The sequence below is a fragment of the Coniophora puteana genome (assembly GCF_000271625.1).
Source record: "Coniophora puteana RWD-64-598 SS2 unplaced genomic scaffold CONPUscaffold_9, whole genome shotgun sequence".
Taxonomy (NCBI): Eukaryota; Fungi; Basidiomycota; class Agaricomycetes; order Boletales; family Coniophoraceae; genus Coniophora; species Coniophora puteana.
This window is the reverse complement of record NW_006913061.1, coordinates 1,721,158-1,745,328: the sequence shown is the minus strand read 5'-3', so window position 1 is coordinate 1,745,328 and position 24,171 is coordinate 1,721,158. Positions and strand designations below refer to the sequence as shown.

At 50.8% G+C, this 24,171-nt stretch overlaps 10 protein-coding genes across 10 annotated transcripts; 6 read left to right on the top strand and 4 right to left on the bottom strand.

Annotated features, from left to right (window-relative positions):
* Window positions 1–49: 49 nt before the first annotated feature.
* CONPUDRAFT_127325 (uncharacterized protein) lies at window positions 50–2,652 on the top strand. The gene is made up of 8 exons (XM_007772785.1): window positions 50–440; window positions 489–582; window positions 639–821; window positions 882–1,017; window positions 1,077–2,014; window positions 2,067–2,194; window positions 2,250–2,396; window positions 2,451–2,652. The coding sequence occupies exons 1-8, from the start codon at window positions 241–243 to the stop codon at window positions 2,638–2,640; spliced, it is 2,016 nt and encodes a 671-aa protein (XP_007770975.1). The 5' UTR covers window positions 50–240; the 3' UTR covers window positions 2,641–2,652.
* An 896-nt stretch (window positions 2,653–3,548) lies between these two features.
* On the top strand, window positions 3,549–4,190 carry CONPUDRAFT_74779 (uncharacterized protein; the record flags this gene model as incomplete). Its single annotated transcript, XM_007772357.1, has 6 exons — window positions 3,549–3,656; window positions 3,715–3,785; window positions 3,835–3,880; window positions 3,935–3,944; window positions 4,000–4,013; window positions 4,074–4,190. The coding sequence occupies 6 exons, from the start codon at window positions 3,549–3,551 to the stop codon at window positions 4,188–4,190; spliced, it is 366 nt and encodes a 121-aa protein (XP_007770547.1).
* A 379-nt stretch (window positions 4,191–4,569) lies between these two features.
* On the top strand, window positions 4,570–6,081 carry CONPUDRAFT_138447 (uncharacterized protein; the record flags this gene model as incomplete). The annotated part of the gene is made up of 6 exons (XM_007772784.1): window positions 4,570–4,621; window positions 4,677–4,928; window positions 5,002–5,203; window positions 5,253–5,317; window positions 5,386–5,806; window positions 5,843–6,081. The coding sequence occupies 6 exons, from the start codon at window positions 4,570–4,572 to the stop codon at window positions 6,030–6,032; spliced, it is 1,182 nt and encodes a 393-aa protein (XP_007770974.1). The 3' UTR covers window positions 6,033–6,081.
* Window positions 6,082–6,129: 48 nt separating this feature from the next.
* On the bottom strand, window positions 6,130–6,791 carry CONPUDRAFT_107579 (60S ribosomal protein L43). The gene is made up of 5 exons (XM_007772783.1): window positions 6,762–6,791; window positions 6,664–6,708; window positions 6,566–6,601; window positions 6,468–6,515; window positions 6,130–6,415 (listed from the first exon to the last, which is right to left on the bottom strand). The coding sequence occupies exons 1-5, from the start codon at window positions 6,762–6,764 to the stop codon at window positions 6,218–6,220; spliced, it is 330 nt and encodes a 109-aa protein (XP_007770973.1). The 5' UTR covers window positions 6,765–6,791; the 3' UTR covers window positions 6,130–6,217.
* Window positions 6,792–7,987: 1,196 nt separating this feature from the next.
* Window positions 7,988–9,382, top strand: CONPUDRAFT_59083 (uncharacterized protein; the record flags this gene model as incomplete). The annotated part of the gene is made up of 5 exons (XM_007772228.1): window positions 7,988–8,132; window positions 8,185–8,332; window positions 8,384–8,843; window positions 8,898–9,000; window positions 9,051–9,382. The coding sequence occupies 5 exons, from the start codon at window positions 7,988–7,990 to the stop codon at window positions 9,380–9,382; spliced, it is 1,188 nt and encodes a 395-aa protein (XP_007770418.1).
* Window positions 9,383–10,730: 1,348 nt separating this feature from the next.
* On the bottom strand, window positions 10,731–12,348 carry CONPUDRAFT_167080 (uncharacterized protein). Its single transcript, XM_007772782.1, has one exon. It carries the CDS (start codon window positions 12,277–12,279, stop codon window positions 11,191–11,193), a length of 1,089 nt encoding a protein of 362 aa, XP_007770972.1. The 5' UTR covers window positions 12,280–12,348; the 3' UTR covers window positions 10,731–11,190.
* Window positions 12,349–16,186: 3,838 nt separating this feature from the next.
* CONPUDRAFT_91570 (mitochondrial carrier protein) lies at window positions 16,187–17,348 on the bottom strand (the record flags this gene model as incomplete). Its single annotated transcript, XM_007772781.1, has 5 exons — window positions 16,187–16,254; window positions 16,305–16,611; window positions 16,672–17,079; window positions 17,133–17,256; window positions 17,311–17,348. The coding sequence occupies 5 exons, from the start codon at window positions 17,346–17,348 to the stop codon at window positions 16,187–16,189; spliced, it is 945 nt and encodes a 314-aa protein (XP_007770971.1).
* A 259-nt stretch (window positions 17,349–17,607) lies between these two features.
* CONPUDRAFT_127314 (3,4-dihydroxy-2-butanone 4-phosphate synthase) lies at window positions 17,608–18,872 on the top strand. Its single transcript, XM_007772780.1, has 4 exons — window positions 17,608–17,696; window positions 17,795–18,124; window positions 18,180–18,301; window positions 18,365–18,872. Exons 2-4 carry the CDS (start codon window positions 17,901–17,903, stop codon window positions 18,745–18,747), a joined length of 729 nt encoding a protein of 242 aa, XP_007770970.1. The 5' UTR covers window positions 17,608–17,696; window positions 17,795–17,900; the 3' UTR covers window positions 18,748–18,872.
* Window positions 18,873–19,108: 236 nt separating this feature from the next.
* CONPUDRAFT_145378 (uncharacterized protein) lies at window positions 19,109–21,517 on the bottom strand (the record flags this gene model as incomplete). Its single annotated transcript, XM_007772779.1, has 5 exons — window positions 19,109–20,767; window positions 20,828–20,879; window positions 20,985–21,073; window positions 21,258–21,362; window positions 21,395–21,517. The coding sequence occupies 5 exons, from the start codon at window positions 21,515–21,517 to the stop codon at window positions 19,325–19,327; spliced, it is 1,812 nt and encodes a 603-aa protein (XP_007770969.1). The 3' UTR covers window positions 19,109–19,324.
* A 46-nt stretch (window positions 21,518–21,563) lies between these two features.
* CONPUDRAFT_83563 (acid protease) lies at window positions 21,564–23,825 on the top strand. The gene is made up of 10 exons (XM_007772778.1): window positions 21,564–22,065; window positions 22,121–22,147; window positions 22,198–22,266; window positions 22,321–22,514; window positions 22,574–22,736; window positions 22,790–22,845; window positions 22,903–22,992; window positions 23,046–23,219; window positions 23,272–23,441; window positions 23,493–23,825. Exons 1-10 carry the CDS (start codon window positions 21,818–21,820, stop codon window positions 23,727–23,729), a joined length of 1,428 nt encoding a protein of 475 aa, XP_007770968.1. The 5' UTR covers window positions 21,564–21,817; the 3' UTR covers window positions 23,730–23,825.
* The last annotated feature ends 346 nt before the right edge of the window (window positions 23,826–24,171 follow it).

The window sequence follows — 24,171 nt, the reverse complement described above, 5'->3', positions numbered from 1 at the left end:
TCTGAAAGATGACATGGTCACCTATCGTTCCCTCGGTATCTCGGTACTCGGCCATCTCAGCCCCGACAGCATTACTTCGTACTTCACAACATACTTCTCATTTCATTGTCAAAGCTCTCTTTCAAGGGACAACGTTGACTCCCTCGCTCGCCACTCACATCGCATAGTCCTTTGGCCGTCCACGCGCTGTGTGTTCTGTCGCCAGATCAGCACACTTGACTGCGCCCTTCAGGCCGGCAAATGAGCAGAGTCCCTGCAGGATTATGTTACCTGACAATCTACAACCCAACCATCAAGCCCAGTGAGGCTGCTGCACGACTGGACGAAGATGCAGAGGAAGAATCCCAAATACTCTTCTACTCATCCAAGGAGCGGGCGGTGTCCCGGGATAAGATGCTGAGACAGGTCGGGCTTGCCAAGGCACTGGTCAACTTCTCAGAGTGAGCTACGCGCTCTTCGATTCAACCGTTACGATGACCTTTTTACAGGATGTTTGGATCCTCTGTCCCCTGTTACAATGTGCATTCGCAGTCTAGGCGCATGATTATGGTAAATGTGGAGGGTAGTTTTTGGATCCATGCTGTGAGTAGGACGAGGTCCGACGACACTCACGAATCGGTTAACCTGATGACTTCAAGGCAGTAGACTTAGCCAAGTCCGCTCGGGCGACCAGCCGCACCTCGAACGCAAAGGTGAAGAGCAAGAAGGGGAAGGAGCCGGAGCGAGATATTCCAGATCAGCCTATTTTTGACTTTCACGATGGTTCATTGCACGACCTTGCCCTCCGCGAGCACCTCCTGCGTGGATACGAACAATTCAAGGTAGCCCGGAGTCCCTTGTTTGTCTATCTTGCTACTGATGGAATGCCGTGAAACTTCTAGATTACTCATGGATCGTTTACCACCGTCCTGTCGACACTTGGTCAGGAGGCCTTAGAGCTCCAGCTGGAACGCTTTTTTACTGTATGGGCTTGGTCTTGGGACATCGCCTCCCCCTCGCACCTGAATATTGACATTGGTATGTAGCTTTATGGTATATTCTCTAGTTTCGTAAACAAAATCCTACATCCTCCACAGGAGTGCCCCTGCAGCCATTGCACCATTCCATACGGTCAGTACTTGATACCCGACTCTCTGCTATACCCGAGGGTATTTCCCTCATCTATCTCTGTCCGCCTTATGTAACATGCTCGACAAATTTCGAGGAGCACGGATATCCCGCGGGTCTCCTTCGGTATCTTATGACTCGCTTTCCACCGAAACCGTCGCAGAATCAAGGAGCATCTCGGAGGGCGTCAACGTCCACGCTCAAATCAGTAGCCACCGACTCAGAAGGACACAAGTCCTTGAAAGAGGCTGCTCCCAGCGGCTTTTTAGGCATGCCTCCTATGAACATGAATCTCAAGGTGATGGACCCGCGGCAATGGACTCTACCAGGATACCTATCCTTTGGGAAAGGGTCCAAATTGACCACACCGGAACCAGAAGTTTCTGACGAGAAGGCGGCTACGCAATCCAAGGAGGAGGCGTCAGCCCCCAAATTCAACACGGACGATAGCAGCTCGGAAGTCGACACGGCGGCCCTTGAAGATGCCATCTCGTCCGACCAGGTGTCTATATCAAAGATGTCACGACATTCTGGTGAAGGTAGGCCAATGAACGCGAGCGAGTTGACTCAAGATGCTCTCTACGCTGAACCGGTGATGCAGCCCGTGGAAGTTGAAGTCGCCTCCTTTGCCGAGCCGCCTCCGACCTTGCCAGCCGTTCCCTTGGCTTCTCCCATGTTCCCGTCTCTGACGAGCCACGAAGTACCGGAATGCATTACTTCAGACCCTTCGCCTGACGCATTAGGCAACAACGCGAGTGCGACTGATGATCCTGTGGAAGTAGACTCCTCAGGGAACAGCACCAACGCCAACGATGACGGGCTTTCTGAGTTCAGATCGTTACAGGTTCATTTAGCTGACATCCAGGACGAGCTAACTACCACTCAGAGGAAAGTCCTCTATATTCAGGTGTGCTGCCCATCGCAGTTCCTGTATCTTCTCTTCGGCTAAATTATAAAAGAAACGCGATCACATAGTCGCCTTGATTGGCCGCCCCGTGGACAACGACGACTATGACGTTACTTACATGCGTCAGTTTATCGGCCGGCTCTTCCGAGATATCGAGAGCGCACTTGATGACGATAACCAGTAAGTTCTCTTGATCTCCCAACGCTAGTCACCCTCAACTTGAGTTCCCGAGCAGTGGTTTGGATGCTTCGATACCCTCCGCGTCGAAAATCCTTCAGCCCAAGGATAAACATTTCTCGAAGACTGGGTTCTATACCCTGTCAAGCGAGAAATATGCATTTGTCTCGGAACATCTATACAATGCAAAGCAGTACCTCGACATGTACGTATTCCTTGAAGTACTCTCTCGAAAACAATGAGTCAATGTACGCACCAGGGAGCCACATATCCTTGAGATGTTCTCCCGCGGGCAGAATCCTCAGCATTGGCACGTCTCGAAGCGAGCTACAGGGATAGAGGGCCTCAGAGAGTCAGGAGGAGAGGTCTTTCTGGATATTTCTCGAAAGGAGGCCAGTCTAGCTGACGTCGACCATGTGCTGCAGAGATTACACAGATTTGAAGCATAGTCTATCAGCTCCATTACCCCTGTTCCATGACCGAGGCACCTTCTTTTCAAGGCTGGATTGTCGAGAATCAATTGCATGGAATATTGTTTTTCGGCGAAGGTAACTTACCCGGACTTCAAGCTTCACGGGAAACATCCATGGATGGATCCCACAGGGACTGCTGCAGCTGGGAGTATGGCCGGTGCTGCAAAGCCTTGCAAAGCCCATTCCGTGAGAGCGAGCTCCACCTGGAACCAGGACCCAGACGGTTACCTAGCCATAGACATTAACTCAAGCTTCGCTGGCACTCAACTACAAGTTACGCCAGGTTACACCCGGTTACATCCCGGTTACGCTTAACTGCGCCAAGCCGGGCGCTATGTCTTGTCAATCCTTTGGTCGACACTTGACATTGGCGTGTCTGAGCAATTTTATCCTGAAGCCATCACGAACGTCATCCTGTTGCCGCCCCCTGGACTTCAGAGTCGAGGTAAGGACTCAATTCCTTGAATTCCAATCTTTCGGTAAGGAAACCAGCATGCGAAGACACATACTCGCTCGGTCTCGCAGACATACACGTTACAGCGCCGTCTTCCTTAGGCAAACATGTGTTGCGTTCTGCTCCAGAGGCAACGGATTTATCTAGTCTCACGGAAGATGCTCGCTCCCAAACCGATAAGTCTTGCGTCAAGCTTCTTCAAGCTCCACTCAGCTTGAATCCGCGATCGACGTGTCATCAGATTGACAGACAGCAGCTAACTTTTAATCGACACGAGGTCGTGTCGGTCATAGGGGCCATTCCATCTCAGTTCTCCTTGTTGCTGGCTGTTGCTGGTAAGCGACGCAGTTGAGCCAGGTTGGGTCTTTCACAGTCCGAGCGGTATATAACCCTGCTGTCTTAATGGCAGAGAGCAATTGTATCACCCACAATGAAGTTTCTCGCTTTCGCTATCTTCGCAGCACTCACTCCTCTCGTCTCTGCCTGGTCGGTTTCCGTTTATGTGGGCGACGACCAGACTTGCTCGACGACGTCTCCGGTTAGTGTCCCATAGGCTTGTTTGCCGGACAAAGACTGAATCTAGGTACCATGGCTAGACTACCATTACGGACGTAGCTCCTGGTGACTGCGTTCCCCTGACTGAAGAGTCCAACATCAGCTCGGTCAAGTGAGCATTGTACCTTTTCAGTATAACTTCCACTAAGATATCTCTCTAGGTTCGATCCTAGTGTAGGCAACGGACCTTTCACCGGTGGACTTGAGGTAAGTAGCCATCTCTACCGATGATAATACTTCGTTGACATGATTTCTTACCAGATCGACTTCTGTAAGTACATGAGTTTATCGTCTCAATGCATCTAATCATGATTCGCGGGCCATAGACCAATCTATTGAGGTACGTCGGCGGAAAGTGTCATGGCCGCTGTGGCAACTGACATTTATTCGCGTGATATAGTTTTGCGGAGAGGGTACTGGGGCCTCCGTCAAGTATAACGCTAGCAGCACCCAGGATTGCCAAGGTGCCACCCAGGCCATAACTTACTACAAGGTCTGGAACATTACTAGCTCGTAAAGCTGAAGCTCTGCAAGACGAGTTAAGTAGGCGAGATGACCGATGAGTGATGGATGGAGCTGCAATAGAATACACTTTGGTTTTTGATATCGATAAATTCAGAACTCCGAGTCTTACCCCTCGCTAAAGCAAGGAACGGACGGGTTGAAATTGGCCAAAATACTATTCCTATTACGCTGGTAAACCTTGATTGAGAATCTCAGGTGACCATGTCTTTCGTTGATTTAAGATGTTTTAATCGTGAAACTATTTAACCTTGAAATCCCTGATGGGTAAAGGAGGTTGCAGATGCTTATTGTTTACAATTGTTTGATACGAGCTTGATCTGTCTTGTGGCCAAGGAGGACAACGCCCCGTTCCTCATCCATCTACCCTCGCCATGACTTCCTCACCAGATGCAGCATTGAAGCTGGAAATTGCTCGGTTGTCAGGTATTCGTCAATTTACCCTACAACTTTATGGAAACCTAAACTCATACCAATGAAGGTGTGATTAACCGGCATAAGACGGCTCAGCAATCTAGTCATTCTCGCAGCAACACCTATGTCAATCCCAACTATAAACCTCCGTCGAATTCCCGACCATCTATTAATGCTCAAGCCAACAGTTTTCAGCCTTCAAGCTCCAGCTCTAGTGCCTCTTCAGTCCCAGTACCTCCATCTAACTCTGCAGCTCGTGATGTTGTGATTGGAGGTATAACTTTCCAATCATCTGGACGCTCTCTCGTCCGTAAAGACTGTAAGCATAGTCTCTTGTGCATTCCTTGTCTCAACGGGTCGTACGCCCAAACTGTAACACATGCTCCTTGTAGTAGCTAAACCTAACTCCTCTACCTCTGAGAAACCCTTCCGACACACGCAGCACCGGACAGACTATTCACGTACTACCACTGGCCACATGATACCTAACGGACGACCCTACAAATCACATATTACCTCTCGTGGTCGGCGAGGTCGCCCTGGTCGCCCGACCGCGCGCAACATGACCTTGGACAATACTGGCAAAGCATACCCGTTCGTTTTCTTGCCTTTGACCACTCCACTGTCTGACAACTATCCGTAGAAACCGTCGGCCTGCGAAACAGCGCAAGTATATTGACAAGCCTTGCCCTCGCTTCACGACTACAGGTGCGTGATTGAAATTTCGAGTCACCCGGTCATCTTAGTACTTCGTCCGGTTCCACGGGTCCGCATAGGCGCTTGCAGTCGTGGATTGACTTGCCCATACCAACATGATCCTAACAAGGTCGCAATTTGCTGGCCATTCCTCCAGGGGAACTGTCCTAACAGCGCCGAAACCTGCCATCTCTCTCACGATCCTATTCCGGAGCGTACTCCTTTGTGTGTCCACTTCGCGAACAACGGCAGGTGTACTCGACAGAGCTGCCCTTTCCCTCACGTTCGCGTAGGGCAGAGGAAAGGTGTTTGTCGTGACTTTGCAGTGCTTGGATATTGCGCCAAAGGACTCGATTGCGAGATGCAGCATGTCAGAGAATGTCCTGACTTCGCTGAGAAAGGTACCTGCTCGACAAAAGGCTGCAAGCTTCCCCACGTTATTCGGGCCAACCGCAATCGCAAGGCCCCGGAACCAGCGATGGCAACCCAGGAGTCTTCCGTGTCATCAAACACTGGTTCTTACGACACCTCTGACAGTACTTTCAATCCGGCGCACGTCTCAGCCGAGAACGCGCAATTAGGTGATGAATTCATCTCTCTTACTTTCAATGAAAGCGAAGAAGACAGCGACGATGTCGAAGAGGAGGATGAGGATGGAAGCGGTGTCGACGATGACGTTGACACTGATGACCACGATCATCGGGATGACCTAGAACTAGAGCACTAGTAGTTCACTTTTTTGTATCTAGGGCGTTTCTAATGGATGTAACATTTGCCTCGAGGATTTGGTCCGTTGAACCCGGGATCAGACATGAAGCGAGATGCGCCTACTGAAAGTCATGCGCCTTATGATCATCGTGGTGGATACATATGCAGTAGAAAGAAAGCATGGAGAAAAGTGACACATAAAGCTTATGCCTCCGTCAACTCCCGCAGCCGCCGAACCGTGCTGCAAGTAATATGAGCTAACGAGGATCGCGACGCTGGAAATTGTACTGACCTTCGGACGGTCGCAGCAGCGGTTGTCGAGACAGTCCAGGCGCCGCCTGCAATGACCTTTTTGCATGACTTGCACTTCCAAATGCCAACAGCTTCGCGCTTGACGGAATCCTAGAAACACGTTCAGGGGAAAATCCAGGGAGATAGGTAAAGGCAAGCTTGCCTTGCCACAGAAAGTGCAAGTGTACCGTGCGTGCTGAGTAATTTCCATCTAACGCAAGATCAAAATTACACCAATCATCCAGAGTAAATACCACGCACCTTCTTGACCTGTTTACGCAGGGAGGCACCATAACGCTGAAATGACATCCTATCAGTCCGCCTACAACTACGATCCTACAATTCAGGCTGATACGCACAGTGCCGTACTTTCCGGTGACACCGACTTTACGAGTGCGCTTGGACTATCAAGATCGAGGTCAGTCGTCTAGATCAATAATGGGAGGCAGTATTTTACCATTTTGAAACTTGAGGCGGGGTGTCGTCGAGGGGCGGATGGCGTTCGTCAACGCCGTATGCGGTGATTGAGCACACGGGCAATGCCGATAAACTGTATAGCTCTTGAGCCACTGGGCACACGTGACTGTTTGTGAGGAGACACCTCTCGTTTGGCCCTGCAGTAGCTCTTTTCATACGCTGGTCCCAATCCAGAAGCTTTCCTGACATTCTCGTGAAAATGCTCTAAGATTCTTTATGTGATTTAGCGTTATAACGTTGGCGTCCGTGCATGCAAAAAGGCAAGTTTAGCTGGTATTCAACGGTCAACCTCAGTTGACTCTGGGATACGGGATGTGAAGCCGTGTGGTCTTCTCTAACAGTGCTGGACTCACAGGACAACTTCTAGAGCTTTCTTCTGGCGGCATAAGGTTTATGGTTCGATTTTCGCTGGCCTAGCTGCATCGTCACGACGTTGTGTCTTGAGCAAATTCAATGAATCAGGCTGGATCTTATATATAGCGGCCCGTTCCCCGGGCCATGGAGGGCACTATCAGCAGGACTGGCATGTATGCACAGTTTGCAATCGATTCACATAGTACTTTCACAGGTTAACCATTTGGCCGGTTATAATTACCTGAAGACGTTCCTACTGATAATAGCTTCACGAGCTCGATATGTCTTTGAAGTTACTATTTTTACGACATATGTCGATATTGCACAAGTACTGGTCACAAGATTTGTGCGGCTTAAGCTTTGGTTTTGAGATCTAATATTCACGCGAGAGCATTATAATCCGCGGCGCAAGTGACTGCGATCCAACAATGGTGGACAGGATGAGATACTGCGAGTTGCATAGGTAGACACTATGGTTGTTAGTGTCATGCGTAAACTGGCCTCGGCTAGAAGTGATGGCCTTTGCCAAAACTAAGTAGGCAGTGACCACAGCCACCAAATAACTTGCAACGGTAGCTCATGTGGCAGAACCCAACATGAAGCGATGCTCGGGCCCATCACGACTGCGTACGGCTAATAGGTTGCCTGTCCTTCTCATGAACACCGTAGCCTCGTCTGCGCAGTCGACGGTCCTCTCAACTTTCGCTTTTAATCCCACTCAACGGCGCCGGTAGGACAGCTGTCTTTCTCCCTTGCCGCATCCCACACAGGTCCCCCCTGAGCGCCAAGAGTCGCCCGCCACAACATCCGCTATTATAAACCTTTCTCTAGCTTGCCTTCCTCCGTACGACCATGAGCCTCGATCAGAACCTGTTCACCTTGGCCTTGACGCCCAACTCATCTGATCCAAGTATTACTGACCTTGTGGATCCTTCTGGAGTAGTACACTATTCGAAAGTGCGCGTGCCTGGAGCCGCATATAGGATCGAGGTGTATGGTATGTCATATGGACCTCACTGTGAGGTCGAGCTAATCAACTAGTCGTTCAGATCCTATCTCACAGTCTTTACTGGCTACTGCAACTGCACCAAGTGCTACAAGCAAGCACAAGACCGTAGAATTGTATAATCCTACCCAGATAGTGGAGTTGAAGCACACTGGAACCCTATCATTCCGCTGGAGTTTCAAGTGGGAAGAGTACGTCTCCTCTTGCCATGGCACCTCGCGTATCTTATTTCAACTTGATAGCCATGAATTCGAATGGAAGCGCGAAGAGTGCTATATGATTCGAAAACCGGACCCGCCAGTCCTGGTGACGGTCACGAAAGAGCCGCGAGGGCGGATCCAGACATCATCTGTACAGATGCTTGACTATAACCTAAACCGCTTCCAAGTTGACGATCGCAAAGGCCTCGAAATTGTCATTCTGACAGCACTTCTCACTTTCCAAGACTCAAGTGATGCATATCACCGATCACCTTCGGCCAGCGAGTCCGTGACGCCTAGTACGTCGTCAACCGCTACCCCTGCTTCAAAACCATCGCCTTCGTCTTCTCCAGCGCCTAAGCGGCCTCCCAAGCCGGCGCCGAAGACTGGCGTGGAGAGAATTTCGGAGCTTCAAGCAGGATCAGGGGAAGTGAACGTAATAACAGTTGGGAGCGAGGGGAAGGTATCTGATTACGCCACATACTGTTCCAGTCTTCTCCAGGTAAGCCCGAGTCAGCGGCAATGACTGACAGGCCTGACCCATTCATTGTCATAGGATGATGCCATGCTCTTCGTCACGGTTCGTTCCTCTGACTCTGATCATGTCCCTAAGGTTCTTCAAGTTGTGGAAGAAACCAAACGCGCGAGACATAAAGCCGGTATGTTTTACTTACAGGTGACCGTATTCTGTTACTGACGACTAATTAAGGTATCGACAAAGAGCTACATCAGTATGTTGTTTATGACTCGGCGCTGCCGACGCAGAAAGGCACCCGCGTTATCAAACTAGATGACGAGCCAAAAGACAAATCGAAGTTTTCAGGCTATACCCCGCCTTCAAGTGTCGCAATACACCTGAGCAAGATTGACATCCCCGAGCTACAGCCGCGCTCAAAGTACGATTCCAGGCCCTCCATGCCTTCTGGGTCAACCGTCCCGCCTCCGAACGAAACGAAAAAGGAGCGTAAGGAACGCGAAAAGAGAGAGAAGGAACAGGAGAAGAAGCTAAAAAAGGGCAAAGGTCGGTACCTTTCCTTCTAAATATCACCAGGTCCTCCTAGTTAACCCTAGCACTTCTCTGACCGGCGCTTCCAACTGTGACATTGACAGCTCCGTCGCCTCCGCCACAAGCTCGACCTACCCCTGCCACGGGCTCGCTGAATGCGAATTTGCCCCGTCAGCGCGTGCACTCATACCAGGTCCACCCCAGTCAGCCTTCACCTTCGCCTTCTCAGCTAAACAACCCGGGCATCTATACTGCTCCACCTCCCCCTGGATCTTCTGTTTCTAACTTGTTAGGCAAGTTCCTGGGCGGGCGATGACCTGCATTCCCATTAGACAAGAGATACCAAGAGATATTGTTGGGGCCCCACGCCTTTCGCTTGAGAAATACCACAGCGTCTGCTTGACGTACACTAAGTACGTACCGCTCCCGTATGCTGCAGCACTTCCGCGTACGGCGGTTATGTACGTAGTCTCTTAGCCCGTCATGATGGTCCTGTGCTGGACGTTTCAACCCAGCCCAATATCGACAAAGGACTACCGAAACCTTCAGGAACAGAAGCAAAGCGATTTTCTGTGTGATACCTGTAATTGTCGGCGTCGTGCTCCGGCGATCTCGACGGCATATAGCAGCACTCACTACCTATCTACTGTGGAATAAGCTTTTGGTGGTCGAAATAATTATTTAGTGATTGTTTGAACTTTGGAACTAAGCTCACAATGGACAGATGCAAATGCCGGTACTTAAGGCAGCTATATGAACGACAGAAAACGTCTTCTATTGGGATTTCATTTATCAATATTGTCGACGTCACATCAATTAAACGTCATTCACGACGGCACGCGAACAGGACGTCTTGTTTCCTCGAGGCCCAGGTACGCGTCACGAGGTGTACTGAAGCGTTGATATGTTTTCCCGTGTAAGTAAATGTACTCGATGCCAAAAGACTGCTTGCCCAGGCTCTCTTGATCTGAACATGGTACATCAAATGTTTGAAACATTGGGGCCTGAGGCCAGACAAAGGTACGAAACCCCGGGCCCTTTGATTTATTTCCAGGAATCACCAGTCCGCAGACTTGGTAAATATTGATACTTAATGAAATGTGTGAGAGCGGCTCAAGAACTACTCGCGGCCACAGTGCGAACATGTTCGCCTCCCACGATTCAGAGAGGAAGCGCTCGAATGCGACGAAGCACTTCATTCCTGAACTTATATAGAGAAAATGACCAAAACCTGATGAATGAAGATGCAATAGATAACTTGAAACTACAGCAGTTTTTGAAAGAATATTCAGCCTTTGTTTCAGCTTTCGAATTCGTTTCACTTTACTTGGGGAGTCTTCATACATCAGTGCACAGCAAGTCAGGGAATAGGGCGTGCCCAAACAAGATCAAGTTTGGTATGCAGGCTTGCTATGAGGTATCATAATAGGAATGAAAAGGCAGACAACGAGCTACCTACGTAAGGTTGACATCTATTCGAAGGTTGAAATGCATTAATGATGAGACGTAAGTGGCCTCGGGAGGTGCATTAGAGTCCATCATGGAGTGAGCAAAGTACGAGCTATGGTAAAGGGGTAATGGGTTAATGTAAAAACATGTGAGCATAGAGTTGTGTTTGTGAAGTTGCAGTATTGATGCTGAGGAAATGTATGCCATGGAGATCATGAGGATATAGACGAGCGATTGGTATGAATAGCAAGGCTGTTTTTTAGGTGGGTACCGAGGGGGGCCGGCGAATGTTTACGCCAGAGAGGGAAGGAGAGCGAGAGGGGTTTATGCACAGAGATGAGATTATTTGAGTATCAGTTGAGGTGAAGGGTAAATGGAAAGACGCGACACAGCACTAAGCAGCTCCATTGATTTCGATGAAGCTTCGCCAATTCCAAGAACCTAGCTCGTCGTCCTTGAAGTCGATGAAACTCTTGAAAGGAATCCAGGAGTCGAGCGTGCTCCGGCGCTTCCGGCGCTGACCCTGCGATGAGCCCGTTGAGAGTGTGGATGGCTTCGAGGAAGCAGGACGAGTTATAATGGGAGAAACTACATCTTCTTCGTCCTCAATCTCGGGAACGACGAGGGACTGAGCATTCTCAGAAACTGGAGCGAGTGCACTAGATGATACCTGTGACACGACGGGGTCGTCATCCTCATCGTCGCTGAAGCTCATGAAGTCGCGTCCTAGGGAAGAACGGGTACGATTCTTGCCACGGCCTTCGAGACAAGCTAGAGCTGCTGATCGGCTCTTGCGGCGGTCGGCAGAGCTGATAGAGGTGGAGCGGGTTGAGAGTGCTTTGGAGCAAAGACGGACGGGTGAGAGAAGGGTGTCAGTGCGACTGGCAGAAGCTTCGCCCTGGGAAGGCCGAGCCTGCACCGAGAGCGACTGGCGTGACGGAAGAGTAATCGGGAGAAGTTGGGTTGCAGTATCGCCGGACAATGACGGAGCCTTTGGGGGCTGGGAAGATGGAGCTGGCTTGGGGGAAGGGATACTCCTCATGGACTCGTGTGACCTCCTGCGGGACATGTAGGTCATGCGGGGAAGAATAGGTGAATCATTGCTGGAATGACACTGTTCAAACGAAAGTTCTGAGACCAAGGAAGCGACTAACCGAATGTCATTAAAAGACGTCATATCAGTAGTACATGTCCAGCTGGTGGACTTGGAAACGTTGGAAGCCATGCGACAGTGACGACCGGTGGAAAGTGAAGAATCTGCGAGGTCAAGGGAGAGGAAAGACCTGGATTCTACACTGTCGCGGACCGGGTGAAGGGTGAAGAAGAATGCCGAGCCGCCTTCATGAGACTGTGCGTCCTGAGACACGCGAGTGAGCTGAGGGGGTGGACATTCTGTTGGGCTGGTGGCGGGAGGTTCAGGGTGAGTTTCAGAGAGAAGGCCAAGAGTGAACAATGGGGAGTAGCCTGAGATCGTGTCGAGCATCAAGGTAAGGTAACGTGAGGTTGTCTTGAGGAGGAGAGAATCGGTCGTCGACGAGGGGAAGGGTCGTAGAGACCGACGTGGTATTTTATACTAGGACGATCGGTGGGACTAATATATATAAATTCCAGGACAACACCAACGAAACGGTAATGCCAGGGTCGGCTAGCAATCCATCATCCCTACAGTTGCTCATCGGCCTCAACGTTAGCGCTTTAGCGCCAGCAGGCACCGTCCTGGAAGGTCCTGGATCACCCGACCCTGTTAAAATGTACGTTATTCTCTTACATCACCTTTCGCAGTCTGTGCCATTTTACAACCCTTCAAACTGGTACTCTTTAAGTTATCGTCTGAGAGACGCTGCCCGAGATGTTAGTATATTGCCCGCGCCTCAGGCCTCAGGCTTGAGCAACGCTGACGCGTCTCGGGCGTGAGGTTGGTCCACAGTCCCAGATCCGAGACATTTGGTATTTTCCCCTTGCTCTTCGGACCGGTGTTGCGGTACCACATGTACAGAACGCCATCCTCCTGTGCACCTGTCAGTGCGACCAGGTGCAACATTTGAAGGCGTCGGTCAAAGTACTTCCCACCAGGTGGAAACCCTCATCACTTTCACAGAAGACCGTCGACTATCAATATTCGCACCTTGGCAAAGGCCCTCCTAATGCCCAAGGCAAGACTTTAGAACGAGGATCCCATGCAAATATTGCATCGCTACTAATTGCAAGACTGATGTTTAACCTCCACGTACTTACTCCCAGAGGAATGGAGAAGAGTCCAATGTGGGTGATCGCGAATGTGATCTTAACGAAGAAGCAAGGCGAAGTCTTGCAGATCTGCGTCGGACGCTCGGAGCGTACCTTCAAAATTGATGTGCCGATGACATGAGGCATCGCCTTGAAAACTTCCTCATTTAGCCATGCATCTACCCTTGCATCTCAATGCGTCAACTTGATTTCACTTCACTCGTTGACTCCGGTCGGACGTTGTTCAAACAGGCTCAGGAAACGTCCATGACTCGCTAATGTTCATTTTAACGAGTCATGTCAACTCAGTCAATAATGTGGTCTCACTTCTACTTACATAGTATTTTCGCAAGCTTTTCTCTGACTGACACGGCCGTGCTTCGACTCAATGATCATCCAACGGGCACCCGTACGAGTCAAGATAGACACAGCCCTAATACACACGACGCCGGCGTGTCTTTCCAGCTTTGCACGCGACCACGTCCGCGACACGCCATCACTCCAAAAATGTCACTACAGTCGACTCCCTCTAAAGGCATACCCCTCGGGAAATGCTCCAGGGTATGCCTTAAGGCGGAGTATGCCATTAGGGAGGGATTCGAAAAAATAGGGGCTAATTTTGGCAGGGAAGTTTAAACGCGTCCACGACGATTTCTCTATTACTCTATGCTATCTATGTACATTTGAAGTAGTCAGTCAATCGAGTCTCCTTCAGCTTCAATGTTTCTTCAAGGCGGAGCTGGCGGTTCAGTGACCCAAGGAGAACCGCCAGCTTCCGAGTGGCGGGATCATCTAAAGCTGCAATGTAAGTATTAATGAGATTGTATGCCCAAATAACCTCCTGAGCCTTTGGATGCTCCTCGGCAGCTTCAGGCTCGTCATCAACATCATACATCCCAGTTAATGCCATGTTCTAGCACGCTTCCTCTGCTCTCAGCACTGCTGTGGCTGGTGTGAGGGGTTCTCGGGCCTTGAGACAAGCCAGGAGATCAATCTCAGCATGCAGAAACTCGACGCGAGGAGCTTGATGCTCTCCTTGAGTGCCTTGAGTGAGCTCATAATGGTTTCGAGACAAATTTTCGACGCTTGCGTAGTGTGCATTGCAGTACATCAGCTTGTAATTACAGTACTGTTGACCCTGTATGGGCGGAACAACTTCGGGGGTATGCCTTTAGCTATCCCGATAGACCTATGCCTTATGCCTTTAGGCGGAGGTATGCCTTTAGGCCATCAATTCCCTGCCAACCAACTTGGGAAATCCGAAAGGGTATGCCTTATGAGGGAGTATGCCTTTAGACAGGTATGCCTTTAGAGGGAGTCGACTGTATGGTACTACTATGGTACGCCCGGATCTGCTCGGAGCAACACGTTCAATTTTCGACCATCGGAGGACGTTGACCAGCGGTTCTCCAGCGGTCTCCTGCTGCTGTCCTCGATCAAGGCGTTTAAAAATTTCAGCGACGGCACTCCTCCCCGATGGCAGGTGTCATAGAGAATATGCAACTGCACCAACCCGAGCCACTCCAGGCCAGTCCCGAGCCTACATAGTATGTACCTTGCTGTCAGAATAACTCGGTAGTGTCATCCTATTGTCCGCCCGTTGCTATCTGTCCATCGGCTGTGTCGTCGACGTAGCTTTCATCTCCGTCCATCCAGGATCGCGAAAGAGCGTACTCCTTCACCGCGGAGAACGGTCGGACACTCGGAGCGACCCGTTCGCACATTCTTTCTGCGGCATGCTTTGAATGGTCTATATTTTCTACAACAGCCACTATGGCTTGGAACAACGATTACAGCGTACATGCATATGCACCAGACAATACTTCGTTTTTATCATCATTCGACAATCACACGCGTACTGCACAGGCGTCTCCTCCCTCTGGCCACGGACTTCCACGACGTGTCGCCGCCGGGGTGCGCACTGGACTTGCGGGGCTCAAGTGCTCAAGCCTCGTTTTGATGGTTGCTGCCTCATAGTCTTCTGCAGGCACTGTCCTCCGGCACCATCACCTTCCTTCAGTCAACGGTCTGGTAGAACAATGATAGAAGCTCCATCTTTGCATTCGCTGCGCTGATTGCTGGCCTCTTCGGCGGTCACCCCCGTTTCTACACACACATGTGCTTTGCACACGCTTCTCACCGGCCGAACTTCTGTTCAAGGAGGAAACTCAAAGTTTGAGCCATTTCCAGCCTGTCTCTAGGACCTGTTACGTGGCTGTCGAGGAATCGGCACCAAGGTTGTCGGTGGTTTCACGTCAGCTTCAGTGTTATCCTTGTGCAGCTTGTCTCGTATTGCTATTGCGATGTTTTCATGTCCAAGGTCTGGTACCGGTCGCTGTCCGAGAAGCACGCAGGTACTGTGGCCAGCGAGGGCCGGCGGCAAGTTTGCTCCAGGTCAGTCAGACCATCAGGCTACAAGCTTCGCACCATGCAGATGGTTCACTTGTCGTCTTGCTTGTCGTCATAACGAGGTAAAGTAGGTCAAATCATAGCTTCTTGGGCGCGTCAGAACCAACCTTCAGAAAACGAAAACATGCGATCAGCGTTCATCATTGTCCTCATAGCCTTCACGGCAATGCACGCCAGCCTTGGCTTGTAGAGCTTCACGGACTCGGAGTCCTTGACCTGTCTATCGCTTGGTACGCTTTGCGGTCAGGCTTATAGTACTCTGGCAATCGCAAAGGCTTCAGGTCCTCGGATCGAGTATCCGCTGCTTAAACACTAGTACCATTTATTGCTTGCGCGATCCTCCAGCATATACCATTACTAGGCTTTTGTAGCGCACCCATTCTCACCTTAATCCGAGACAGGCTGAACGCAACGTTTCATCTCTAACAATGTCTCCGCCAGACTCCCTTGCGGTGCTCCTGAATTGCAATTGCACAATATTGCTTCCTCCAATCCATCAAATACTAAACGTTTAAAAGACACATCTTGTTTCGTCACGATCCAATTCAGCGTTAGTGAAACAGGTGCTTGAACGCCGATAGGTTGGTATACGGTTATTCTATTGGCTGGCAACGCTCGAAAGAACAAATAAACTATAGAGGAACAAGAAAAATAGTTAACTGGTCACGCCAGTAAGTCTATCTCATCATACCCGGAAGTAACTACACAGACAGTCCGAAGCGACACCAAGGCACTATACTCAGGAAAGAGTGCGTTTACTTCCCACCAGTCGTACCGAGACCCATGGACGACTTGAAGCTGTCGTAGATCCACCACTGGAAGCCTGAGATAGCATGTTAGGCAAACCGCAACACGACGACATTAGACACGTACCAGTGAGGGTACCGATCATGATGACACGCGTGCCAAGACCCTTGGTGGCAAGGTTGGCGATACCAGTCTCGGAGGCGATCTGGCCGACACTCTTGCCCTTGTTGGAAGGCTTGCCGAGGAGCGAGACCAGTGAGTCAGCAGGATGCGACACGATAGCGCAAACAACACCGGCAAGGTAACCGGAGGCAAAGGTGACACCAAGCTGGGTAGGCTTGCTGTAAGTCTCCTTGGGCTCAGTGAAGACGTGGGTGTAGAAGAGCTGGACAATCTTCTCAAAGAAGAAGAACTTGGCCATGGTGTAGGGGATCTGTCACGTGAATGTCCTTATCAGTACATGTTTGCGGGCGAGGCGCAAAGAACAGCATACCTGGCGCGACCAGAGGGGAACAAGGGAGCCGAAGGGATAACGGGTCTCAATCTTGGTTTTGCTCATCTCGGTGAGGGCAGCACCGAAGGAGGTGGGGAAAGTGCCGCTGGGTGAGGTCTGGATCTTGACCTTGGTCATCTCGAGAGGGCACAGGGCGATATCGGCGAAGACCTCAGCAGAGGCGGAACCAGCGAGCCAGATGGCAGGCTTGTACTTGTTAGAAGCCTCCTCGCCGGCCAGGTTCATGTAGACGTCTTTGAACAACTCGTAGAGACCATACTTGAACATGCCCTGGAGGGAGTAACCGACGAAGGTGGGTCCGAAACCTTTCCAGATACCACGGGAACCCTCCTCGCGGACGAGGGTACTCAGGCCTGACCTGAGACCCTTGTATTTTGCGGGGTCGACCTTTTGGGCAGAAGGTCAGTTGAATCCCGTAGAATCATATCTCTCTGACGTGCCTGCATGTTACATTTGGCAACATCAAGAGGAGTGATACCAGCGTGGGTGGCACCGCACGCGAGGGCACCACCAAGCATACATTTTGCGTAGTAGGAGCTGTCATGGGGGACGGGACCCAAGTACCTGCAACAACCGGTTGAGCGCGCTCAACGCAAAGTGTTGAAAACAAGGATTTACCTGGCGTCCCATTTACCGGACGGTGAGAGATGAGCCATTATATTGGTCTGACGGTGATCTAAAGGTATTCTAAGGATGAAGACCTGACTGGAAGACCTGTCCGAGTCAAGGAAGAGGGAGGAGGGAAAGATGGACGAGGAAGGCGTTGTCGCACAGCCGAGTTACGCGGCGAAATTTGAGTCGGCTTGCCTTCCGCAAACAGCCGACCCGGTAAACTGCGTTCGGGTCGCATGTCAGCACCAATGAGCTCATCATCAAAATCGATCTAGAAATGCTGCTTACAACGTTGCTTACTCTGCTTGAAACGCGACTTGTCATCGGGCATACCACTCCCAGCATTGACTAGGTAACACTACTTGCTTCTCACATCTCCTTGCTTGATAATGGTGAGTATTGTGTTGTGGGCTTCACAACTTCTTCATGAACGTCTGTTATCCTTGGTCACGTCTTTATGTCCGATCGGCCGCTGACCACTCTGCCGTAGCTCGCGGCCGTTCCGTCCTACTTCTCACTACATTAGATATATTCATCAACTCTCGGGAGCGGCACTAAGAATCACATTCACACTCTTCTCCTGACATCCTAGCCCAATGTCTCCACCTTCGTCGTCCTACCGCTGGAAGCCCTCTGTTGTTGATGGTCCATCCAGAACCTCTTTTTCGTTCGATCCCATTGAAGACGCACTACTTGCATTCAGCCGAGGCGAGCCCCTCGTGGTCATGGATGATGAGAAACGGGAAAACGAAGGTGACATCATCATATCAGGAGCTCAATGTACCACCGAGCAGATGGCCTGGATGATCAAGCACACGAGGTACGCCAGACTATCTTTGCGAGGCTATCTCGGTGCCTCATGTTCTTTGATGCAGTGGCTATATATGTGTAGCACTACCCCAGACGCGTCTTGATGAATTGGAGATTTCGATGATGGTCCCAGAGAATCAAGAACGTCATCGGACAGCATATACAGTCACGGTTGACTATAGGCATGGTGCGTCTACTTGACATTGCGGTGCTCAACATAGGCGGCAGATGTTAATGGCCGACTTACTAGGCACCACGACGGGTATCTCTGCTCACGATCGAGCTTTGACCGTACGCAAGCTCTGCGATCCGTCTGTGTCTCCTGCGGACTTCACACGTCCGGGACATATGGTCCCCTTGCGGGCGCGCGAGGGCGGTGTCCTGACACGCAGAGGACATACTGAATGCGGCGTGGACCTATGCGCACTTACCCATCAGCCACTGGCTGGCGTGCTGTGTGAGCTTGTCAACGATGACGAGACGGGATCAATGGCTAGGCGGGACGACTGCAGGGCTTTTGCGGATCGCTGGGGCTTGAAGATGATCAGTGTCGACATGCTAGCACAATACAAACTATCTCTCCACACAAAAACCAATGGGGTCAATGGTATTGTAGGCGCTGCTAACTCATGATTTTGGGATCAACGTGATGTACTCTATTTTGTATTTAAATGATATAGAACACCACTTACTGGGAGATTACAAACGAGTCAGACATGTCCTGGGAGACTGCATTCTCGGCTGTAGCCTGATTTTCGGCCTTTCAATAATTTTTTTTAAAAAAGCACTTCAATCACCCCGTATACCAGTGGTACGCGCGATCCATGGATAAGCATTATGCACTACGTACTATATATGTAAACATAGTAGCATGTATAAACCTGACCTTCGAATCCAGTGCGCAAGCATAGAAGACAGCCGGGGGGGGGGGGGGGGAACGAGGTTTTGATCGGAGAAGGCCAGCGAACGACACGCAAATGCCAAATCATAAGGCCTGAGGTTCACAGTAAGAGATTTCGCCGACGCCGAGGAGTCATATGGTATGCACGGCATACATGATAGCAAAAGGGGCTCGACAAGAGAAGAACTGCACTCAAATCATGGTGACGAAGTATCATTCGATATATGCGCATGGATGGTAGCAAAAGCGATCTTTCCTTCTTATAGCAACTTCTAAGAGAAAAGCACATCATGTCGGCTCGTTGATTGATTAGTCGTGGTCTCCCGATGAGCTTGTGTCTGCTAAGGATCCGGCCAGAGAGTCTCCTTGTGACCCTTCTTCATCGTCCGATACGACCAGCTCGCCAACAGTAGGTGAAGTTCGGCCTGTCCACCTCTTCCGCTCCATCTTCCTCGCACGCACGAACGCCCCCATGGCTTCAAATGCCTGGTCCCACCGGTGCCTGTAATCGTCCGCATCTTCTTCGTCAATCAGCATGCCGTCCCAAGCAATCAAGCAGCCCAGGTTTGGGACAACATCGGACATGAACGAAGCTACCTCGAGGACATCATCAGTAGCCAGTTCTGAGTCGAGCACGTTCAATGTATCGAGACGGCTCGTGATGTAGTTGCTGGCGCGGTCGTCATCATCGCCATCGTCATTGTTGTCAGTTTTGATAGCGAGAGCAAGGTTCTCCAGCTTAGGGCAGAGGCCCAGCAGTGATGCTAGCCCTTTAAGTGTCACATTGGAGGGAATGATCCAGCCTGATTGGGGGTTGATGTGCAGGAAGGAGAGCTGCGGCCATGCTTTGCCTATGTTGAGGAGGGCAACGTCGTCAAGTGTTGTGCTCCGCGAGGTATCGATGGTAAGTGAGTGTAAATGTCGGTAACAGAATAGAGGTCTCAAAGTCTGGTAGGATATTTGATATTCTAGAGACTCGTCTCGTCCACCACGCCCTTCTTTTATCGTAAGGTCCTTCAAAGTATCCTTGTTGCAATTCTTCACCAAGGCTTGACAGAGACTAGTTATACCGACATCGAATGGAGCTGAGTGGAAGGACAGGGTAGCAGATTGCAGGCGAACGGTCTTTAGCAGCTTGGCGGTGGCCTCAAAACCTCGCGAGTCATCTATAGCCAAGTAGTTCAAGCCGTCGAAAGAGTCATCGTGTAACGGTGATTTGGCCAGTGCAGCGGCTATGGAACCCGAAAGATAGAATTCTAGACTACGAAGAGACGATAGACTGGCAAGGTGGCGTATGGCTTCTTCATTGAGGGGGCCACAGTCTAACTCTCGCAACTGGCTCCACAAAGTGACAGCCTGTGAGAGGGCCGAGATAGGAGCCCTGCTGCTCAACGCTTTATGAGGGAAGAAATATAGCCTTTTTAAAGCGGGACATATGCTCCCAAGTGAAGCAAGAATGGCCGAGTTTTGCATGTCAAGTTCTATATTCCCGGTAATTGATAGCGAGGTGATGGATGGGCTTAAGAGAATGCGTAGAAACGGAAAGGCCGCAAGACGGCCGTCATTCCAGGTCGCTTGTTTCAGCTTAGGGAACAGGGCACCGGCAATGGGAGGGTAGGCCATGGAACGGAAGAAGTCGATGTCAATATCCTCATGACGTCGGTGCAAGAACTGAAGGGTTACAACATGTTTAGCATGGTCTACAAGGACCATCCAGTCCGGAGGGGTGAAGATACGGCGCAGTTTAAAAACCTGTGCATGGCATCTTTTAGTTGAGATTTCAGGTAGGATGAAACGGGGTCTGTAGCATACCACTTTGCTACCTCTATCCCCTTGGCTTTGTTTCGTACGCTTGCACAAGGAACTGGGTAGACATGAAAGCAAAGGAGAGATGGAGGGCAGGACTGCCCACAAGAGAGGAAGGACGGCATCATGGAAGGCACGGCAAGTCCTGGTTAGACGCGCACACTCGCGGCGGGTGCTTTGCTCAGCGATGTTGTGGAGAATCTCGTTGATGAGGAGAACGCGGTGCATTGGGGGCCCAGGAGCGATCAGGGCCTGAGTGGCTCAAAGAAGTTTTAAGCACAGAAACAAAACACGGACAAGTGGCAGCTGAATCTGACGGGTTCAGTCGAGTGCTCGATCATATGACTTTGGAGTCGTGTTTGTAGACACTTGCAGATGACGCGACGAGATACAAGTCGAGACGTGCACGTGTTTTACAAACTCCGCGAATATGCACTTTGTTTCCCCAGGTCGCCCCTGGCAACTTCCATCGGTTCGTCATGCATTCATGAATGTTTGACTGTGAATCTCTTCGCAGTGCGTTTCCCGCGATCGACGTATGCTATTGGGTGATGAAAACATGGCGATGCCAACCGTTGCGACCGAAAAGTCCGCAGCCAATCCGCGCTTCTCTCCTGCCTGCCACAGCTGTGCGATTTCGACCAACGCTTTGGGCCGGTGCAGGGGCTTGATGGCCTTCTTCAGCAAGAGCATCATCTTCTGTGACCGCGATCATACCGCTATCCACTGAGCTGTGCTTGTGGTAATAAGCCACTGAGATGCTGATACCCCCGTTTTCTTCATTCAGAGACAAGAACACAGCTGGATGCGTCCATTGCTACGTTCACGCGTCGTTGCCTGTTGGCGACCTCATAGCCCTCTGGGCGCTTCATTATATATATACAGGTTGCCGCGTCCCACACACGCATTCTCCTCCCTTCTCTCTTATTTCTCTCTCTTTCTCCTCTCTTTCTCTTCTAACGACCATCAGCTCGCTGGTCCGAGCCTCTTTCCGCCATGCTTTCCATCTCTTTCGCACTGGTTGCTATTCTCTCTTTTTCGGCCGGGTCGCTAGCGGCGCCTACACCGTCTCTCTTTGCGGCTCCTGCCGGTCAGGAGGTGACTCTCATGCGGAGAGCACAGCCCGCACGTAACGATTCGGAGCTCGCTGCTTGGGCTCAGGCACATAGGAATGGCGTAATGGCAAAGTATGGCATTCAGGGGAACGGTACCGCTGCTTCCAAGCGCAGCGAAGGCGAGAACCTGTAAGTTTGCCAGATGAGGTTAGCAGGAAGCGACTTTGGCTAACGCCGAGTGTAGAATCATCAACCAAAGCAAAGATTCGAGGTATGTAGCGTGGATATGTTTTGCTTTCAGGGGGCTAACGCGTCTTGAAGTTATATCGGTTCACTTGCTGTTGGTACTCCTCCAACATCGTTCGAGGTCATCCTAGATACCGGATCATCGTAAGTCATTGTCGCCGATGTCGAACCGAAGTAGCATTGAGCTCGGATTCGTAGCGATTTTTGGCTCGCTTCAACATCGTGCGACTCGTCGTGTAGCGGCAGCGCCAACTTCAACCCTAGCTCATCCTCGAGCTTCAACAATCAGAACAAGCAGTTTGAAGTCACATACGGAAGTGGCCAAGCACAGGGTTCACTTGGTCAGGATGTCGTCCAGATGGCAGGTTTCTCTGTCCAGAACCAGATCTTCGGTAAGGAATGACCAAAGTCTAAGGAATCGGAAATTCTCACTTCTACGATCCACTCCCAGGTGTTGTTACGCAAACTTCTTCCAACTTTCTTCAAGCGCCGGTCACTGGTCTCATCGGCCTGGCTTGGCAGTCCCTTGCTTCGTCTGGTGCAATGCCGCTCTGGCAGACTCTGGCAGCCCAAGGTTCTTGGAGTGAGCCTGTCATGGCTTTCCAGCTCACTCGGTAAGGTGTTGGGAATGTGTCATATTGGTGGCCACTGATTACCCTCCTCACAGTTTCCTCAACGACACAAACGCACAGCAGATGGAGCCAGGAGGATCGTTGACCATGGGTTAGTTATTGGTCTATTAGGACGAACACATTTTCCGACTCACTCGTCCCGGCACAGGCTACACCAATAGTAGTCTATATACTGGGGACATCGATTTCCAGAACCTCCCTGATGGTCAGCAAACGTTCTGGATCCAAGAGGTTACTTGTACGTCTCCTAAATCTATGTTGTTAATAGTTCGCTAAACAATTTGACTCTAGCGATGACTGTACAAGGCAATAACTTGACACAGCCTAGTGGTTCTGCTTCGTATGCTGCCATTGATACTGGCACCACCCTTGTCGCCGGTCCACCGAGTGCCATCCAGAATTTGTACGCCCAAATTCCCGGGTCTGCGCCTGGAACTGGCCAGTGGGAGGGTTTCTACAGCTATCGTGAGCATACTTCTCTGTTAAGGACAACTTACATTCTAAAGAGTTAAAACAGCATGCGACACTGAGGTTAACGTTGCTCTTTCTTTCGGCGGCCCAAGCTGGCCTGTCAGCCCGGGCGACTTCCAGTTCGCCAGTACTAGCGGCAATAAGTGCATTGGCGCGTTCTATGAGATCCCAAGTAACCAGGGTACTCCTGCCTGGATTGTCGGTGACACATTCCTGGTCAGTTCTCTTTACACCCGTTGAAAGGATTAGTCTTCTGATGTTCTACAGAAAAACGTCTACTCTGTGTTCCGCTTCAACCCGCCTTCGGTGGGCTTTGCAGCCCTGTCGAGTGCGGCGACCTCTTTGAATGGTGTCAACGGCCCCGTGCCGACGCCAACGATAGGTGCCGTCGCCGCGGCGGTCACGGCTTTGGACATGAACTCGAACGCAGCACCCGTCTCGCATTCTTCTAGCTTGCTCGCTCTCGTCATATCTGCTTTCGTTGGTTGTATCGTGCTGTACTAAGTTATGAAGCATCTGTCACTTGGACTTTCACTTTCAATCTGTTGACTGTATAGCATACGTGATTTACTCGGCATCTTGTGCTCAAGCGGTGCGATCGTGTCAGATTGCCAAGCCGCACCCACCTATTGGTGGTTATACGAACACGCAGTCGAGGTAGTTTGCATTGATTGAGTGGGGCCTTGAGTGTATCGTTGCACGCATTCCTTGACCAAGAATTGGGGATTTCACCCGCGCAGAACGAAGGTGCGCATCACGGATGCTTGAGTGGGAAAGACCGCTCGGTAAGTTGGCGGCAAGTCGCGGTCGGTAGCACGGGCGGCTATTGGCGCTGTATTGCAGAGAGTCTGGGCCCGATCTTTTCTGTTCTTTGCAGGTCGTTGCTGCCTCGCTCGCTGGATGGTACCTTACGGGAGGTATACTTGGCCAGCAATAATATTAGAAT

Excerpts from the sequence above, each read along its gene's own strand:
- CONPUDRAFT_127325 (XM_007772785.1), top strand. The coding sequence starts at position 241 with ATGAGCAGAGTCCCTGCAGGATTATGTTACCTGACAATCTACAACCCA. Across the intron at positions 1,018-1,076 it reads GCACCTGAATATTGACATTG|GAGTGCCCCTGCAGCCATTG; the intron begins GTATGTAGCTTT and ends CATCCTCCACAG. Across the intron at positions 2,195-2,249 it reads GCACTTGATGACGATAACCA|TGGTTTGGATGCTTCGATAC; the intron begins GTAAGTTCTCTT and ends GTTCCCGAGCAG.
- CONPUDRAFT_107579 (XM_007772783.1), bottom strand. Across the intron at positions 6,516-6,565 it reads TGCGTAAACAGGTCAAGAAG|ATGGAAATTACTCAGCACGC; the intron begins GTGCGTGGTATT and ends ATCTTGCGTTAG. Across the intron at positions 6,416-6,467 it reads CTTGCACTTTCTGTGGCAAG|GATTCCGTCAAGCGCGAAGC; the intron begins GCAAGCTTGCCT and ends ACGTGTTTCTAG.
- CONPUDRAFT_167080 (XM_007772782.1), bottom strand. The coding sequence starts at position 12,279 with ATGCTCGACACGATCTCAGGCTACTCCCCATTGTTCACTCTTGGCCTT.
- CONPUDRAFT_127314 (XM_007772780.1), top strand. The coding sequence starts at position 17,901 with ATGTCTCCACCTTCGTCGTCCTACCGCTGGAAGCCCTCTGTTGTTGAT. Across the intron at positions 18,125-18,179 it reads TGGATGATCAAGCACACGAG|TGGCTATATATGTGTAGCAC; the intron begins GTACGCCAGACT and ends TCTTTGATGCAG. Across the intron at positions 18,302-18,364 it reads CACGGTTGACTATAGGCATG|GCACCACGACGGGTATCTCT; the intron begins GTGCGTCTACTT and ends CCGACTTACTAG.
- CONPUDRAFT_83563 (XM_007772778.1), top strand. The coding sequence starts at position 21,818 with ATGCTTTCCATCTCTTTCGCACTGGTTGCTATTCTCTCTTTTTCGGCC. Across the intron at positions 22,267-22,320 it reads ATCCTAGATACCGGATCATC|CGATTTTTGGCTCGCTTCAA; the intron begins GTAAGTCATTGT and ends TCGGATTCGTAG. Across the intron at positions 22,737-22,789 it reads ATGGCTTTCCAGCTCACTCG|TTTCCTCAACGACACAAACG; the intron begins GTAAGGTGTTGG and ends CCCTCCTCACAG.